Source organism: Lissotriton helveticus, chromosome 11 (genome assembly GCF_964261635.1).
Source record: "Lissotriton helveticus chromosome 11, aLisHel1.1, whole genome shotgun sequence".
Taxonomy (NCBI): Eukaryota; Metazoa; Chordata; class Amphibia; order Caudata; family Salamandridae; genus Lissotriton; species Lissotriton helveticus.
In genome coordinates this window covers 213,748,815-213,768,705 of record NC_136072.1, presented here as the reverse complement: position 1 = coordinate 213,768,705, position 19,891 = coordinate 213,748,815, and the positions used below count along the sequence as shown (strand labels likewise).

Here is a 19,891-nt window from a genome sequence, read left to right as displayed (position 1 = left end):
GGTTTCTTATGGAAACAAAGATTAGATGCACAATATTTTGGAACAGTGTATCCTTCAACGTTGACTAAACCAAGAACCATACATAGGAGTTTCCTCCTGCGAGGTTTGGCGGATATGTCCTTTCACCCACTCCAGACGTCTTTGGAGTATTATGGGAAAAAAGGGGTCTGAGTGAAAAAGCACGACTAAGTTACTCTAATGTCTTGCGTTAGTTTTATCGCCTTTCCAAACGTTTGGGCGCCATGTAGTGTAGTTCCTATTATCCCAATAGGCTCTGCGCATTGGAATAATACCTTCAATAGTATAGGCCTAGACCAGACGTTAAATAGGTCTTCTACTGTCGATATTAGACTTAAAGTTTTGGGTTTGCCAGCTAGCTCAGAGTTCACTAGAAACTTTCTCGAATAGGCAAGGAGGAGTTGAACCTCCCTGGATAGACAAGAAGGGATTTAGTTTCTGACAACCATAGAACATGACAACTGTGCTCTCCCCTAATCAAGAGTGTATCTCTAGAGTCGTGTGAAAACAAAAGACAACTTATTTTACTCAGTCAGTACGTGCATTCTTAGTTTCACCAGATTGTAGAGAAAAGGAAGAGACGGGTGTGTTCAATAAAAGATGTTATTTATTGATCAGTCTCTTTTCTCGTACAAGAGAAATGGATCGATATTATCGCAATACTTATGGTTAAGTAAAGTGCATACAATAAAAGCAGAAGTATAAAATAATACTGTAAAAACATTTATATGGTTTCTAAGCCATATGGTGGTTTAAAATTGATAAAATAGATACATACATATATACATTTGACTAATCGTACTCAACTGGTGCTTCTAACTACGCCTACCCCGGTGTACCTGACCTAAGCCTAATACGTGGGCGGGAATAGAAAGTAGCAGTTTAAGTTACGTTTGTTTTGCCAAGTGACTGACTCAAGAATTCTCTGCAAGGGGTTATTCAGTTCTGTACCTGGAATCTAGGATGGTTGAGGGATGGTATCTCTCGTCTTTGGTCTCGATATTCCAGGCTGCCTGCAAGGGCTGCTTGGAAGCGCCGGAGCTGGATTTCTCGGCAGGAGAAAGCAGCGTCTCGTTCTCAGCGCGTCAGGAAGGCGGGGCTGCGCCAGCGGGGTCCGCTCTGTGCTGGGCTTCGGCAAGTCTGGCTGCTCCGATCTCGTCACCACCGCGTGTGTTTGCTTAAGGCAATATCGGTAATATTTATACCTGTAAGGTGCCGAGATTGACGTAAGGATGGACATAGATACGTCAATAAGGATGTCATACGAACTGGTCGTTAGCACATTCTTTTGCTGAAGTTCTCGGTGAAATCAAAACAATGGCCGCAGGGTTTTTCCCAGGTTGTCATAGGTTTGATTTGTTTTGAGAACTCCGTATGCCTTATCAGGGGCTGGAGGAATATTGCTTGCCTAATTAGATGGCAAGCGTTATGACCTAATCAGATAACGCGTTCCTGTGCCGTGGTGTGGCTTAATCAGATAACGGTTTCTGCATCATGGGATGGCTGCTAGTTAACTTGTTAACCAGAACAGGGTCAGGAATAGGGGGATCGATACAGAACCTATAGGAATACATCACAACGGTAGGGGTGTAAGTATGGGTATGACAGTGTCCGTATGGGTTTCTGAATGGGAGGGAGAGTATCTCAATGAGTATGTCACTAGGTGTGAAAGTGTTTGTGTATAGGTGTAATTATGGGTGTAGGAGTCTGTTTAGGTTTGTCAATGGATATGGTCATGTCTCCATGGGTTTGTGAATGAGTGTAACAGTGTCTGTATGGGTGTAACACTAGGTGTGAGAAGGTTTGCATGGGTATGTGAGTGGATTTGCGTGTCTGTTTACGTGTAAGTGTGAGTGTGAGAGTCTCAGCATGGGTTCGCAGATGGGTGTAAATGTGTCTGTAGAGTTTGTGAATAGCTGTAACAGTACCTGTACAAGCATGTGAGTGGGTGTGAGAGTATGTATATACATGTTTATTTTAGGTATGTATGTCTGCCACATGGCACTGAATAAAAAGCACAAAATTGCTTTTTAAAAGCTATTCGGAATTTACCACCAACTAATAGTTAGTGGTAAATAACAAATCCTTAAATGTAAAAAGCACTCACTTGACTGTTCTCTACATTAAGGATTCAGTAATTTACCGAATCGGTATGTTAAGAATTCGGTAATTTACCGATTCCTTAAGTTACCGATTCGGTAAATTACCGAATCCTACAATTTGGCCACCTACATCTGAAAAGCCTAATTCCGGTCATTCGGTAATTTCGGCCGTTACCGACCGGAATTAGGCTTCCTACATCTGGCCCTTAGCAAGCTGAAGCCTAGGTAGTCATTACGGGCTGTGATTGCCTATTCAGAGGATTACAGGATAAAAGAAATATTTATTGGCAAGATGTGAGAGTTGTGCTTTGTGTGTACCAATGCAGGTGACACAGCATTTTTCCGTTGCTGATTAAACTATCCATAAAAGGAACAGATGATGGATGGAATGCTGAACAATGCAAACATTCACCCCCAGTCACAACGATCTGGGTTTAATCCATCGTTTTTTTCTCACCATGTCAGTTTGGACCCAGCCATATGCAAATCAGTCTTGACCCTGTTCCTCATGGAAACGGTCCAGTCCAAACTGCATTAGGAGTTTCTCAGAGTTTCAGATACTGGTGCACAGGCCGAAATTTTGCATTAGTATTTTGTTCACGGATGATTCACACACTCTGCACGATGTAAGAAGCGAAAACTATATTGAATGATTTTTCAAGCTGATAAATATGAGTGAAAGGGCCAGCAATTGAGAGAAATCTCCTTACTTTTGTTTATTCGAGTGTGTGGTATATGCGAGCTGCGCTGCATGGTTTGTAATTTGGGAGTAGCAGGTTGACCCCTTCAATGAGCTTTTAGAATAGATTAGATACGAGTAATGCCATTGATGTTATAGTACACTCTTGCACCCCTATCCACACATCAGAGTGTGTAATTCATCCAAACACGAATACAAATATTGAATTAATTCGCCTTTGGTGAATAGGTACATAGGATCTTCGACCCTGGGACCATACTATTGGTTGAGGCAGGGAGAGTTAAAAGGAAAACAGAGAATGGGATTCAATTAAATAGTACATTCATATAAAAAATGTTGTTGGTTAATGTGAAGCGGCAGCTAGCCGCCTAGAAAAGGCAGGGCAATGTTTCAGTTATTCTTCTAAGATCTAAATGTGGAGGGTAACTCACAATGTCAGAAGGGTCATTGTCGATTGAAGCAAGTGGCTGGGTAAAAGAGGTCATTATTATTGCAGCATCTCTATATAAGGGAGTTGCTTGTACCGTTAGAAAGAATGGAGGGATTATATTTAAGATGGTGGACAAACTTACAGAGACAGGCAGTTAATACTTCAGACTCGCATCAAGGGTCATGACTGTATGGATCTATAGCAGACAACTCTAAATTGTGGAAGAATAAATGCTGGAACCCTCTATCTACATTTTCCTTCAAAATCATTATTTGAGGACTATTTCATTGCAAATGCCCTACAAACTCAGGGGCATATTACCAAGGCAGGTGAAATGAAATTATCGCCGCTTTTGCGGACGTTTTCGGCCGCAAAGTGGCAATAATTTCATCGCCCTATTAGCAAGTTGTCGCTAACATCAGTTAGCGACAGCTTTTAGGTGATAACAAGCGGTTTGGGGCCCACCTTGCATGTCAGCGATATTTATCGCTAATGACATGCAAAGTGGGTGTACCCAACCTGTTAGCGACCGTAAGCAGTCGCTAACATCACTATCGCCTATTATCAACGCAGGTGTAGCGATTAAAAAATGTGGGCAAAGCGCGAATATCGCTGAAAACTAACCCCTGCTCAGACCACTTCTTAACCTGAATATCCAATGGGATTTGGATATTCAGATTAAGACCCTATTGGCGTTAATGCCTGAATGTCGCTGGATTCCCAGCGATATTCACGCATTTCGCCGATATCGCCGGACATTTTATCGCATTGGAGATAAATGTTGCTAATAGCACGTTATCTCTGCAATAAAATCCGGCGATGCGCAGCGATAAAAAAAGTGTCGCTAAGCTTATTTAGCGATAAATATCGCCAGTTGTTGATATTATGCTCCTGAATTCGTGGAGCCAGTGGAGCCAGTCCAACTAAGAACATTACTTCATAAGGAGTTAGAGAGTCAGGGTTTAGAGGGTCACTTAAAAAAGACAATATTATGGTACACATTTTTTAGTTCATAACATAACATTTAAGGAAGGTTATAAACTTCTTTGTCTATCCGAACACTTGTTTGTAAGGACTATAGAATCTTAGCAAATAGCCCCCCCCCCCCTGTAAAAATGTTTACACATTTTAATTGTTGCGTTTTAATTGTTCACCGAAAAAATCCAACTTTAGCTTATTTAAATTATAAAATGTATTTCTAATACTTCCCTTCCTCCCTCAGGCTAATAGGCAGTTCGTTTAGTGTCTTCTTAAATTATTCAGCCAACTGTGAAAAGTATGCACAAGATAAGTACTTAACAGCCATTGTTGGCTTTCCCAGCAGAACAATAGTGTTGTGTAATTTAGAGGAGTTTTCAAAACATGTAACTTATCATTAACAATATGAGTTGCAAAAGTAAGTGAAGTAATAACATGTAAAACATTTAACGACGTTTTCTGTTTATTTGTTTTGTGTCACACAGCTACCGATTGGCACCACACTTTCATTTTCCAACGCAGTTTGAAGACGTTTATTCTGTAGCCAAGTTTTTTCTTCAGAAGGACGTTCTTGCTCAGTATCATGTGGATCCTGAGAGAGTCTGTGTGTCAGGAGACAGTGCCGGAGGGAATCTAGCTGCAGCTGTGGCACAGCAGGTAAACATGCCAGTTGTAAAGCATGCGTGTTAAAAATGAAATAACCTCAACAAAACAAAACTTTACCACTTTTCTCTATGTGTTGGCAGTGAAAGTTATTTTCTGGATATTTCTATACCAAGAAGAACGTTTTTATGGCATAAGCCTTCTGGGATTTTCTGAAGTTATTCTAGACAAACGTTTATTTGTGGATTATCAGTTAATAGTGTGATTTTCATCAATTTCATTTGCATGAATCCGATTTATGCAACGGCAATACTGGTTGTTCCGTCCAAATTTCTTGGACACACATAAAACATGGACATATTTCAAGGATCCGTGTGGAAAATGGGATCCATCATGATGAAAGCCCCCAAACACCTCAGATGACTTTTACCACTGCCAGGGAAAGTAGAATTATGCAGCAATTGTGATCAAAATTATGCAGCAGAATTATCCACATTCTGCAGAAAATGTCCAAATTATGGAACAGAAAACCACAAATTATACACCACGGTGCAGTGCATTTTCAGCACAAATTAATACTTTTAATTGAAAGCTCCACATCACATGCCAAGTGTTGTACATACATATTCATATGTTAAATGCTAATGCCACAGAATCATATAATTCGATTGGCAATACCTATTTCTCATTGTTTCATCAGAAATCTTTTTATGAAAGAAAACATGAGGATTCTAAATCCAGTCATTGCCCACTGTTTACTGCAACTTAATGTCAACAGTTTCAAAATCTCACCCCGTTCTAAACTAAGGGCCTGAATTAGATGTTGGTGGGACTTCTGTTGTCCCACCGCAGCAGCGGTTCCAAGTTGAGGTGACGGTGTCCTGACCTCCGTATTTATATGTGACATCAACAGACTGTTGTCCGCTGCATCAGCCGTCTTCTTAGTTGGCTAACAGTACTCCATCAGGCCATCAGGATTGCGCTGAGCCGATTTAGATGTTCCTGTTGTGCTGGTGGTGTCCTGGTGGCAGAGTTCTGATGGAGTGAGTCCATGAGGGTGTAGAGACAGGCAAGTACTATTTATCAGTATCTCACTACACATATATGTTGTGAAACTGTCAATATGTATATGTAGGTAATGTGGAATGCACTTTTTTTAATATATTGCATTGCACACCAACAACATACACACACTGTTGAATGTACACCTGCAGGCACCACAAGCACAACACCCACAACCACCACCATCAAAGAAATATTTTTGTTAGTGCCAATACAGATGTGTATATTTTACCATGATAAGTTGTAAGATGAACACTCATGCATTACACAAAAACAAATTACATGTAAAAGCAAATGTAAACATTCAAAAGGCTAAAGCAAATGTTAACACACAATTCATAGTGAGACAATTGACACAGAAGCCTACCATAGATCATAGCAACAACTGGGTGGCTTAGTGTTGTGGTGAAGTAGTAGCTGTGCAGGAAGGACCTGAACAACGGGTTTCAAGATGAAAACAGAAGTGGGAACCCGAAAGAAGGTATGTTTTCACCTCTTTTTCTTTGTTTCTACCAACCCAAATATGGAAGTTTACATGCCACAGTTGCCTCGACGGAAGGGCACATCATAATCAGCTCTGCAGTATTCTTGGCGGAACTCCCTCCAACAGCTGTTCTGCCTCTAATGCCATCAACATGGGAGGAAGATTCTATTGGAGTTGGCGGGACTCCGACAGTCTTCCCTCCATTGACCTGCACACTTCTAAATACAGCGGGAGGACCGCCAAGCTAGCAGGCAGTATAACTGTTGGAAAAGAGACACAGGATCAGATCTGCCATTATCTAAATCAGGCCGTAAGTCTGTGATCAACAACTGAAAGGGCTATTTTTCAAAAATTCTACATTCCGAATTAAATAATTAAGTATTGTTCTCTTCATTTTATAGCAGATAGATAAACAATGTAGTACAGCATTTCATTTATTATTTTGAATAAAATTTTCCCGTACATGAAAAACACTTTTTCCAATTAATTGCCATAACACTGATACATAAAATAATAACTTAACTGGTAGCACAATATGGTCATATTTTGCCATTTCATGGTTCTATTGACAGTAACCATCAATAGGCCACCAGCTTCCTAGTTCAGGATGTCACCAGAAGTCCTTGATGGCAATGCTATGTCTTATTACTAGTTTACCTGTTGTGGGCCATGTACGACTGAAAGACAGGCCCTGATCCCAACCTGCCCTAAGACCAATCACATTCAGCATGTTTTTCAGTTGTGTGCAGCCTATTCTGGTAACAGAACCTGGCTGGTTTAAATTCAAGTAGTTTGTTCATATGGCTTTTCGCTGTGAGCTGGTGTTTAGCTATACCTGTATCCAGCCTTCACAGGCAACAAAAACACTGCTGGCATGGCCTTTATGTAAACCCTGGATACAGCTTGCACAAGAGGACAACCACAACTATGTACGGTCGAAGGCAGTTGGGTTGCCTACCGGTTTAGGCCAAAGGCAGTCACCGTACCCAACCTACGACAAGGGCAATTTGTATTTGTATGTTATTTCGCTATTATGTTATTTATATTTGTTCCCTATTTATTTGCTGGGCTATGCAAACCTTGTTTTTGGGTTACACACATTCCCAAAACACATTTTCTACAGTTGTATTTTTAAGGAGGTTCAATTTAGAGTAGTATTGATAAGGCATGACCATGCTTGGACTACTTACATTGTTGGATGACTTGTAGAAATATAAGGTATCTGACCCTTGAGTGATTCCAAGGGTCAGTTAGCTTATCTTCTGTGTGAGATATGGGGCATACCAAGCTTCAGGGGCCTCTGTGCAACTTCCCAGCTGACCTGCTGCACTGGACTTGCAATTGAACCTGCTTGAGCCCTGCAGGCCTCTACTGGAGAGAGTTATTGATCCCCATGAGGTGCCCCAGGGGATGGACCTTTGGCTGGCACCAGTTTGCGCTTCTCCAAAGAAGAAGAGATGACATTGAAATAGGGCTCTTCGCAACCATGAATGGGCCCCTTCACACTGAGAATCTGCCTCCTTTGACAATCTCCAATGTGAAGCTCTGGTGAGACCTGCTCTTCACACTACAGCGTCCTCCAGCGACGATCGGCAACACAACATTTGCACTCCGGCCTATAGCAACAAAAGACCGCAGTGAACACAAAAGCAGAGCTCCAGCAACGACCATCCACAATGCCTGATCAGCTCTTCGCGCTAGAGCATCAACAGTCAATGATACCTGGCCTCTCTTCATGTTACAGCAACAACCATCGGTGACTCTGTCCATGCTCATTGCGGCCTCCTCCACCTCGGAACTCTTCGCACTGGACTTTGAGAAGGTAACTTTTTCAGTGGGACTAACCTGGTCCTGGAATCCGACCTGCACTCCATCGCAGTCCGTTTGAACTTGTGACTATTCCCTAGTATAGTACAGCCAGTTGCGTGAGAGAGGAATTTTGTGCTTTTAAGAGCTATCTTTACATAACATTTTAAAATGTAATAGCTCCAGTTCTACTGATTGGATTTTCGTTGTTGTAGTATCTTTTTATTCATTACTATTTTCCCTATTCTGCATTGATTTGGGGTTTTTCAGGGGTGAACAGAACTTGGGGACTTTCACTTCACAGAATTCCATGCAGTTACATGAAAAATCACCACGATTCTGTGGAGTTCAGCAAAGGGTATAAAATATGCATGTTGCTCTGCTCGTGCTGCAATACAGCGCCTGTAGTGTGAGCAATGCTGAAAAATCAGCACAAACAGCACCATGCAGTGTACGAGGTTTGCACCCATTTGAGTTAATTTTGATGCTGCTCGAATCGTTAATTTACTCAAGCGGTAGCAAATTTACTTGAGAGGCATTAACGCATAAAGACATTTAGAAACCATGGAGTGAATGCTAATGTTCTAAAATGAGCAAATGGACCATTATTGAATCCAGCCTTATCATCAGGCATTATGATCACAAGTTCCATCCAGGTACACACATTTGTGAACAAATTAAAAAAAGTCGACCCTAACTGATGGTTGGGCTTGGTTACCGACTATCCTCACTAAGGGAAGATATTTGGGAATGATTGATGGTTGAACCGCCCTGTTGGAGCACTAAAGTCTATTGGGATTTGCTCCTGGAACGTACATGGCCTTTCTAGTCTGCTGGAAGATTGTGATACAATAACCTTTTCACAGAATTTTGAAATTCTTATGTTCCAGGAAACTTGGAAAGTGAATAACACTGCCATTATTGCTATCAAGAATATTCAATTTCTACAACTCGCTTATCTTCACATGGATGAGCGAAAGAGGGGCTTTAAAATGATATTTCATTGGAATTAGATACTAAGGAGTCTATTAGGATATACGGCGGATCGCCACCGCCCGCATGTCGGTGGCGATCCGCCCTACATCCTTCCCCACCTGCCACCCATATTTACCCCCGCAATATTAGTATGGCGGGGGTACCACGGCGGATGGGAAGACCGTCGGTGGCTTTTCCGCCCGGTTGTCAAATCGCCTGGGCAAAAAGGGGTTTAATATGGTGGCGGTGTCTGCTCGACACCTCCATCCATATTAGCATGGGGGTGGAAAGATGTCTTAATGCCGCCACGGAAAGGCATGCAGATTTTGCTTTCAGGGGCCCGTTGTGGATCCCCAGGATGTTGTGGGGGTGGGGGGTGCATATGGGGGATACCTATGGTGCCCCCCTGCATTGTCATGGACATGGTGGCAGGCACCTCGCGGTGCCTGTCACCTTTTGCATGACAATGCACGCAGTGCATTCCCAGCATTGTGGCAGGCGGTGCTGTGAGCACCGCCCGCCACAATGTTGGGAATGGAGGATGCCACAGTGGCATCCTAATCACTGGCACAGGACCGCAGCACCATTGGCGGCCAGTCCCAGCAATGCTAGGGTGCGCCATCCTAATGGGCCCCTAAGCCTCAGGAAATTGATTTTCAGTTAATTTGACTGAAATGCATTAAAATGCACTTACAAATTTCAATTATTTTATTGAACGTATATCTGAGTACAAAGAGACTGATTCAAATGATGCAACTTACCACCCTGTAGGAAATAGTTAAAAACCTCACACATCATTACCCGGGAAGTAGCCTAATTATTTGTGGAGACTTTAACATGCATATGGTCACTATGAACGCTTCAAATAAATTAAGTAGGGACAAAATACAGATGTGTGGTACCCAACTACAACAAATTGATCAAGTGATGTTACGAGAGGACCCTCACTATAATCAAATAAGTGTGCCTATATTAAAAAATTCAAAGCAAAATTCTATAATTGACTATATACAGCAACCAGAATTAGTGGGTACCATGTAGTTCCTCATGTGGAAAGTGACCACAATCCCCAAATAAAACATTGGCTCTTGTAGCATACTACCAAACAAAGCCTAGTAATTACAGCTAACGGCAATTGCTTTTAACCGGAAAAGACTGATATGAAAAATCCCAGAAATGTTGTCTTTTACAGAGAACCAAATAGAACTGGCACTATGAAAACTCCGAAATGGAAAATCAATGGTGGAAATCTGACCCTGTCTAAGCTTTTCTCTAAAGGAAATTTGTTCAGTTGAAAAAACAGTTAGGTGAAATCCATTAAGCTGACTCACAATAGGTGATATTCATGTACGTTATACCTTCAAAAGAAGGCACATAGCAAAGCAACAAGGGAAATATATAAACAAACAAATAGTGCCTCCAAACTTTCTAAAAAAGCTAATTGAAGAGTCTGAGAAGAGTATACAAACTGGAGATTTGGAAGGCAAAAAGGGTGTTCCAAGAGAAAATATGGACGAAGCTACATTATTACCTGTAACACCAATATGAAGGCATTTTGGGGAACAATTTGGAAAATGGTTGACGAGGGCAAATAGTGCCAACATTCGAAATCTGGCTTGAACACCTTTATTTTCAGGTTGTATGGGGCTTCACTAAAAAATGTGCTCAGGAAAAAACACCCAATGGACCCTTCCAGTTATCAGAGTTGTTACAAACTATTGTCATAAGGTGAATGTAAACCCTCAAAAGCAATTATTATTTGAGTCAATCAATGAGGAAATGATAAAAACAAATGTAAATGTAAATGTACAGGAATTTATATAGCGCAAATCACCAAGCGGCTTTTAAGCGCTTGCTTAGGGAACCCGTCCTGGTATTCCCTTGTGAGATAACCCCGGCAGGGTATCCGCAAGGTGAAAGCCAGGCATCCCACCGCGAGGGGCCGTTGTGGAGATTAAGCAAGCTATTGCCCAGAGTCGCAGAGTGTGAACCCGTGAATCGAGTAGGCACCGGAGCAAGAATTGTCGAGTCCATGGACATTTTAGGACTCAAGACCCCGCCGAGCCGGGAATTGAACCCTGGTCCCGGGCTGACCTCTGCTTCCAGGTCTGCCTCCTCTAACCAGTGAGCCACACTTCTCCAAATATTGGTAGGATTATATCCAATGGAGCACTCAGCCCTAACAGCATTTCTAAGGCAGTTTTTAAAGCTAATTCAGATGTATGGGCAAACATTCTAACCCCATTATCAAAAATCTGGTAGTGACCAGAGTGGTCCCGGAATCTTGGCAAAGGAGTATTATACAGCCTACACATAATATTGGCCCTCCAGAAAATCCAGCTAATTATCGTCTAAAAGCCCTAACTGATGTGGAGGTAAAGGTTTTTGTTAGATGCATACTAAGAATCTGGAAGAGTGGGCCACTTCATCAAACCTAATACCAATTTACCAATCTGGCATTTGAAGAGGACCGTCAACAATTACAAATTTATTGCCTCTCACATTGCTAGTGGAGAGGGCATTACACAAAATATATATATTTGCTTTGTTGATATGAAAGCTCCTTTTGACCCTATTCTGCGTATGTTACTCTGGTCAAAGCTGAATGCATGGGGTGTCCACAAAAATTATTAGACATGATTAATCTGTTATATACAAATACATGGGTCCAGGTGAAACTGGAGGAAGGTAATTGTTTGACTCAACATTTTGGTACTTCCCAAAGTCTGAAGCAAGGCTGTGTGTTAGCTCCATGTCTTTTTTATCTGTTTACGGCTGATTTACTTCTACACCTGCAAACTGTAAATGCTCACTCTCCAAAAATATGATGACACCATATTGCTCAGCCATACCCCAATCGGCTTACAGTGGCTAATAGATTCATTTAACCCCTTCCATGCTGATGACGAGCTCAGCTCGTCATCAGCTTTACCTACCCTGTGCAGATGACAAGGTGAACTCGTCATGGAACAAAGAGATTTGAGAAATCTCAGCACAGGACGGGAAAAGCCATAGCATTGAAGGTGTTAACATTTATATTATAGCAAATAGTCTACAAATGAATACAAAGAGAACTAAAATCTGGCATGCGGGTACAGAAAGATCATGGCACAGTAATTGAATCTATAAAGGCTTATTAGTATTTGGAAATTACATTTGATGATAGAGTGTCTTTCAAACGTACTTTCACTAATTCAAAGACCAACGCTACAGCACTCATATTTGCTTGTAGAACACTATGTGATAAGCTTTTATGTCCCAGCCACAAGCATTTAGCAAAAGTCATGAAGGCCAAGCTGATACTCGCAGTGGCTTAAGGGTCAGTAATCTTTCGAGGCAAAGACTCCAACTTTCTGAACGATTTCAGAATTAAAGTTTTTAAGTCCATTTTAAAGATCCCGAAAAATATTGGTCATGCCAATATCTGATTGGAGTTTGACCTGATCAGTCAAACCTTGATAAGACAATCAGCATTTTTAAAAGGTTTAGATTCTTTGACTCTATCTGAGCCCGGCACTCTTGCAAACTTGTTTTGGCAAGAACCTACAAGATATGTCTATGCAAGTGTCTGGAGAGCATATTTATCAGAGAGCCTAGATACTTATAACCTTTAGCCTTTTGCCATTTGGAGATAAATAAAACCTCTCTTAAACATTTTCTAAAGAGATCAATATAATTGTATCCTTCTTGTTGGATAAAGAGGCCTTAGCAATAAAAAAAACATGCTTGGTCAATCATTAATATGTATAATAAATGATAGCCTCACTATATGTATTGTTCCATTTACAACCTTTTATAAGGGATCAATTTCTCAGGTTAAGATTTGGCAGATATCCAACAAAGGATGGCATTCCAAGATGGGTACTCCAATGGTCAGCGAACAGTTCTAGACTCTGTGGTCTCCCTAACAAATCCTTATTACATATAGTGTGTATTTGTCCTCATCTTCTTTAGGTGCAGTAAACTCTCCTGAAACCTTTTTTTATTGATTACGGGATGAGGACATGCCACTCTGCCTCTCCTGGAAATCAATTTGTCTAATTAAGGATTATGTAAAGTTTATTCTTTTGGCTCATATTCTATTGAGTTTGAACTTAAAAACTTTATAGACTGATGAGTCACTTTATCGATTGTTTGCACACTGATTTTGAATCTTGAAACATTCTGCCCACACCAAGATCTTTCATGTGTTGTGTTTTCACTTTATTACTTTGTGTGTGTTGCATAAATACTCTACACATTGCCTCTATCTAAAGCCTGACAGCTTCTGTGCCAAGGTACCAGGGGTTGGTTAGGCACAGGTTAATTTAGTGAATTTTCTAGTTTACCCTGGCAAGGATTGAGTTTATTGCTTGAATGGATCTCTCACCCTCCCCAACAAATCACTCAATTTCTTCCAATGTTTAAATTGGCATTTCCCTGATTGGCCAATTTAACTTGCTTGTAAGTTCCAACTGACAAGTGTAAAAGTACCCCCAGGGCATGGAATTTAAATACCACTTGTGGACTATAGCACCTAGGGCTAAATGTATGACCCTTTCATTTAGCACCTCGCAATTTACAACATATTGCGAGTCGCAAATTGCGAGGTGCTAAATGAAATGTACAACAGTGTGTTTACACTATTTTGCAATTCCAAATGGGGTCGCAAATTGCGAGGCTCATTAATATTAATGAGCCTCTCACAATTTGCAAGCCCATTGTGAATGCCAGCCCTCCCTCCCAGGGATGGTGGCCTTCTGGGCTCAGCAGACCACCATGTCTGGGATCGCTTTTTAATAAAGCAGCTTCTATTTTTTAAATGCAGCCCGTTTTCCTTAATGGAAACTGGATGCATTTAAATAAAATAAAATTAAACGTTTTCGTTTCTGTTTTTAAGGGCAGGCAGTGGTCCCTGCTAAATGATTTTGACTTCCATTTCAGAGACCTGTCCAGAGGTAAATCCTCTGACCAGGTTGAACTTAGCTGTTTCAACCAACCTGCACTCTAGCATGGTCAGCCTAATATCGAGCCTAGGTCCGTTCTACCAGGATCATTGACAATCATTGGTGCCTAGTGTTTTTTACACCATTTTCTCATAAACCTTTAATAATGCATGTCTCTAGTTCCCCTTATTGGGGTTTTGTCCTTTTGGTGTAATTTTATTTATTGAATTTTACTATGAATCTCTAATCTGGTTTGGGATTTTTATTGCTTTAGGTTTGACTTAATTGCTGGTTTGGTATTTTATTAATTCTTCACACATTGCCCTAAGTTAAGCATGGTGCTCTGTGCCATAGCTGACAGGGTGTTGAGTTCGAGTTAATCTAGGGATTTTGAGGGTTCACCTTAAAATGAGTTGTGATTATTTCTTGAGGTAAGCAGTCGCCCACAACAAACAACAATTTCCTTTTTTTTCAGAGGGGCATTGTTATCCCAATATATGGGGTGTGTGTGCTAATAGATGACAAAGTGGATACAACTGTGTGTAAATATCAATCAAGGAATTAAGGTGAAAAGTCCAAATGCAAATGTTGGTAATCTAAACTTTTGCTGTGAAACCATCCTTTGTGTTCTCAACTGACTACCCAATGGGAAGTAGTCATCTGCCTCACACAAGACCTAAGTAAAAAGAAAGAATAGGTAACAAAAATCCCCCTTGTGAGGAAGATTTGGCTTCACAGCCGGTAGAATCTACACCTATTCACACGCTATTCAGAGATTTGGGCTGTGGTGCATGGATGAATTGGCAGAGCTGATACCCTCAGAAAAAAGGGAATGAATTGGGTATTTGCTTATTACCTAACATGAATTATGGTGGGGAGTAATTAAATAGTGGGTGATCAGGAGAAGAACCTGGCACTGAGGGCAGTCATCTCTTTTGTAGAAGCCCGTCTCTGTTCATCTGTGCAGTGTTGAACATGTAACACCTATGTGCATGTAGTGAAGGGCTTGTGTCTGCCCTAACTATGGTAACCTCTGATGTTCTTTCCATTCAAACATACACAGACCCCGCCTAGATCCACACCACCATCCTGAGCCCAAACTTGATGGCGTGGGACCATGTACATCCAAAAGGAGGAGAATAAATGAGGATGAGGATGGGTGGTAACAGGAGGCAAAAGGAGAGAAGAGTAGTAACAAATAAAACAACAGTCTGTGTCAACATAGTTATGTTGGCCTTGAGGATAGGCCAACATATAGTACTCCGTTAGCAACATGTAAACTTTAGTTAGATACTACAAAATCTATTCATCTTTCCCATGTGGGGATGCACTTCAAACACAGGCCTCATTTGTCATCTGTGTCTGGGCTCTCAGCAGTAATCTAGACTTGTCTTGGAATCTGTCCTTGGTTATCTCTTCCACAGTCCTGAGAAATCCGTCTATCTCTTGAGATGCCTTGAAAGAGCAGTCCTGCAATCTGCTCTACCCATTTTTAATTGACACTGAATGGGATGGGGCCTTTTTCTCTTGTTGGTAGGTATCCATGCTGCACAGGATGTCAAGTGAGGTGATGTCTCTAGACTTCCCATCCATGGATGATACACAGTGTAACTGACTCCATCAGTCCATTTTTGATGTATTTCTACAGCTGGGCTCTGCAGGCAAAAAACACCTTCCTGTTTGTGTTAGCTTCAAATGAGAAATCAGCTGAAATGTGGTCTCTGTAACCTTTAAAGTCAGCCGTGCCTCTCCTATTGTCTGTCTCTCTTGTTCCAGATGTAAACAAAATAATCAGTGTGGTGCGTGCCAAGTCCTTCTTTTCTAGTGTATGTGGACTCTTTGTATTTCTATTTGAGGATCACAGGTCAGGGTTAGTAAACAAGGCAAAATGCTCATGCGTAAAGACTTCACATCATTATTGTCCATTTTTTTGGCAAACCAATGGATGCAATTCTCTAAATCCACCAGCTTATGTTTGAGGTACCAAATGTCCAACCCCCAGCACTCCACTTTGCTATACAGACTTCTATTGTGATAACTTTCTCTTCCACCCCTTCTCTTTAGAACTGAAGGCATTCATATCTGACTGCATGGGTTTGATTTAGACTGTGAGGTCGGAGAATATGGTCCCCATGGAGCTCATTGTATTACCCACTGAGGAGGTTTCCTTAAGAACAGTATTCCAGGTTATGTCTGGCATGTGTGGCACTGATGCCACACTAATGGGTTTAGTTTAATTGACCAGTTAGATGAAGAACAATTCCCTTGAAGACTTTCTAGATGCTGTTGTCAATGTTGGTTCTCAGGTTCAACAGTAGGCTACAGGCTTTTATGATGGAGTGCTTCATATGGGGGCTAGTTCTTTCTCACTCATGGTCTGACAATTGGTTGACATAAGTGACGGCTCACCACCCCTTGGTGATCATCAGGTGAGTAGGATGCCTCTGACAGTTTCAGGGGTATCTGTGATGGGCTCAGCAGAAGCAGTGGGTTCTAAGCCTGCTAAGAGAAGTTATAATCCTAGCAGCTTAATAGAGGGCAGTCACTGAAGTCAAATTCTGGTTGACTCAGAAGATAATTGTGGTAGGTAGGAGGGATCACTTCTCGAATATCTTGGCACACTGAACAGTCGCACCCTCTCACAGAAGTGTGTCAGACTGCCACATACTCCTGCCCCACTAATGCCATCCCCTCCACTCACAGAAGATGAGGTGTCAGGTTGAGCTTATCTTGAAGAAGAAAATGAATGTTGGTAGCTGGAAGTCTCAGATGACTTTCCAGCCCCCTAACTGACACTTGACCATCTGTCAGTCATCAGGAAGCAATCATGTAGGGCTGTGCCTTGTCAGGACAAATGCAGGAGGTAGTGCCCCTTAGGCCAATATCCTCAACTCATATGAAGGGCTTTAATCCTTATCCCACAATGCACTCTGTAACCCAACCTTGTGTCTTTTAAAAGGCCACCCCTATGAAGTGTATATACCTTGCACCCGCATCATCAATGGGCTCAATGCCACTCACCAAGTCACTCTTTCCATACATGGCTGGATTTACATTTGCACTGGGCTGTTGTGGTGACTCAGCTGTATCAGGTGCAATGGTGCATCGCCACAGCATCCAGAGTCTACAGTGGCACTGGGCCAGCACGTGATTCCAACTCTAAATGGCCCAAACAGAGACAGTTGTCGCAAGTTACACGTCTTGGGGGGCATTGGAAGCCATCTCATATTGTGCTCCAAAGCCCAACAACCTATCTATGAGAAGACTACTTCTGTGATGTGTATAGGGCTTCCTTGCATCCTCATTATTAAGGGGCTATATGATTTAGTGTCATGGGCCCTATGCTCACAATCTGGTAACTGAGTTAGCACCACTAAACTGGTCACGGGAACGTGCACTCTGACTCTTTTATTGTCAGGGTCACCTGACCGTTGATGCTTGTGTTGGATGGATGTAAAGATCAGCCATCATAGGAATGGCTGGTAACTAGTGCATGCTGGAGCACTAGAGCATATCCAGCAGGACACTACTACTTACACCACTCACTGAGTCACACTCAGTGCGAGGATGGATTCACATTTGCACTGGCCTTCAAAGTTTCAGCAGGTCCAGGTGCAATGGTGTGTGTACCTGGGCCTAGTAGAGTTGGAGACACTAAATTTCTGTGGGGGACAGGGACAGCTTTGTGGAGTTCCCAGTGACCCTATTGAAATCGCCTGTTAAACTAATAAAATTGGATAGTTTTTAAGTGAAATATTGAGAAAGGCAAGCATGTAGTCACAGTTTGCAAGTATGTTTTGTTGTTATTTGCATTCACAAAGTGATTAGACCAAATGTGGAAAAATCATGTACATTTTGTTATAGTGCTACTCAAATTTCACTCAGTTCTGTGATCTGCATGGTAAATGTTCTTTGCAGCAGGCACATTAACCCTCCGCGCTACTTTGAGATGAGCCAAAACTTCCACTATACAAAATTTCGAACTCTCACCAGTAGGAACATTAATCACCAGAGGTATCTTGCCATTTTTATTGTTGCCAGAAAACTGCCTTATGCACAAGGAAGTTCATGTGGTTTTAAACAAAAAACTTATTTTTAAACACAGCGCCCCCCACCAAAGTCAATGCCATGTGTGGCTGCAACAGTGGCACTGCCCTAAAGCCAGTCCTGCTCCCAGCAATGGGGCAGGACAAGCATTTCCAGAAATGTGGTCAGAGCTAACCTCACAGCCATTATATGAAAGGATCTACATAAATGGTAGGGTGTGATACTTCCTCCAAATTCCAGCAAGCAAAACAATTTAACATGTTTCTCGTAGATGATTTCAGAGAGCGTAGACTACTCCCGTGAGAATAAAAAAAAAAAATTAGGATCACATTTCTAAAATGCAGCAGACCCTTAGGGGGCATTCATGAAATATTCCAGTACTTTCTTGGTGCACGAGGAAAACCTGGCTTGTTAAAAATGTTTTAAGTCAGAAATAATTTCCACTATAGCGAGGTCCTCATTTTTAATGGTGAGCCTCTTATGCCAATGAGTGCATTCAATTTGACAGTGCCAGAAATTTACCATGGATACTGAAGCCACAGTGATGCGTACCTCTAAAAATTCCCTCAGGTATTCAAGGGTCAGGACTTTGCCATTGACACCCCGTATAAAATGAGTACAGGAAATCTTTTGACAAGAGATACCTAAAATATCAGTTCCAACATTTTGCTATGGATCTACCAAATATGCTAAGAATTACGTGCATCATGTCAGGGCCTACAGCCAGGTGTGGTGGGTGTTCTGCGTCCCTCCCGCTGGGCATGACTGGGTTAGCATCTTTCTCATTTAGACAGTTCGAGACCCCACACCCAATGAGGGTGGTTTCATTGAAGCATGTCTGGGCCTGCAGTTTGCCATAGGTAGCACCTCCCATACATATGCTTTTAGTGCCCTTGTCCATAAGGCAAGAATAACCTCCAGTATGCCAGAACAGCACCCCACTTGCACACATAACAAATATATACTCACACAAACATACATTCTCACTATGGGCCAGATGTAGGTAGCCAAATACCGGTCGGTAACGGCCCAAAATCGGTAAAATCGTCCGTTACCGACCGGTATTGAGAAAATGAGATGTAGGTGACAAAAAAGTACCGAATCGGAAAATATGAATCGGTAAAATACCGATTCTGTATTTTCCGAATACATATTTACCGAATCGGTATTTATCGATACCTTATTTACCGAGTCCTTATTCACCGAATCGGTAAATAAGAAATCGGAAAAAATGCCCATCGAGATGTAGGAAAGGACAAAAATACCGAATTTAATGAAATTCGGTAATTACCATGGACTGAAAGCAGGTGGTAACCATGTGCAGGCTATAAAAAAAGGGCCCAAAATGCAACAGTGTTGCAAAAATGGCGGCACTCTATGTGATTGCGAGGAGGCGAAGGCTACAGGCTGCAGGTCTGAGGGTATGGATAAGGGAGGAGCAGGTGTACAGGCAGAGGATCACTCTGTTCCAATTGACTGAGCCTGAGATACTCCAGAGGTACAGGCTGCACCCCAGAACCATCATGGACCTAATAAGGGACCTCCACCCTTACCTCGATCACCCAACACCCAGGGCCCACGCCATCCCACCCTATGTCCGGGTGCTATGTAGCTTACACCTGCTTGCCTCTGGGAGCTACCAGAGTGTGATAGCTGCAGTAGGTGGCGTATCCCAGAGCTCTCTGTCACGTTTTTTCAGGAAGTTTCTGGATGCCATGACGCAGAGAATGGGACATTACATCCGGTTCCCTGACACACCTG

The 19,891-nt window shown here is 42.0% G+C and overlaps 1 protein-coding gene across 2 annotated transcripts in view; it reads left to right on the top strand.

Annotated features, from left to right (window-relative positions):
• LOC144792477 (arylacetamide deacetylase-like) overlaps nt 1–19,891 on the top strand; it is a 503,713-nt gene that overhangs the window by 469,324 nt on the left and 14,498 nt on the right. For both annotated transcript variants that reach the window (XM_078667512.1, XM_078667513.1), the window contains exon 4: nt 4,714–4,885. In XM_078667512.1, coding sequence (XP_078523638.1) covers nt 4,714–4,885 — 172 coding nt within the window. The remainder of the gene's footprint in view (nt 1–4,713; nt 4,886–19,891) is intronic.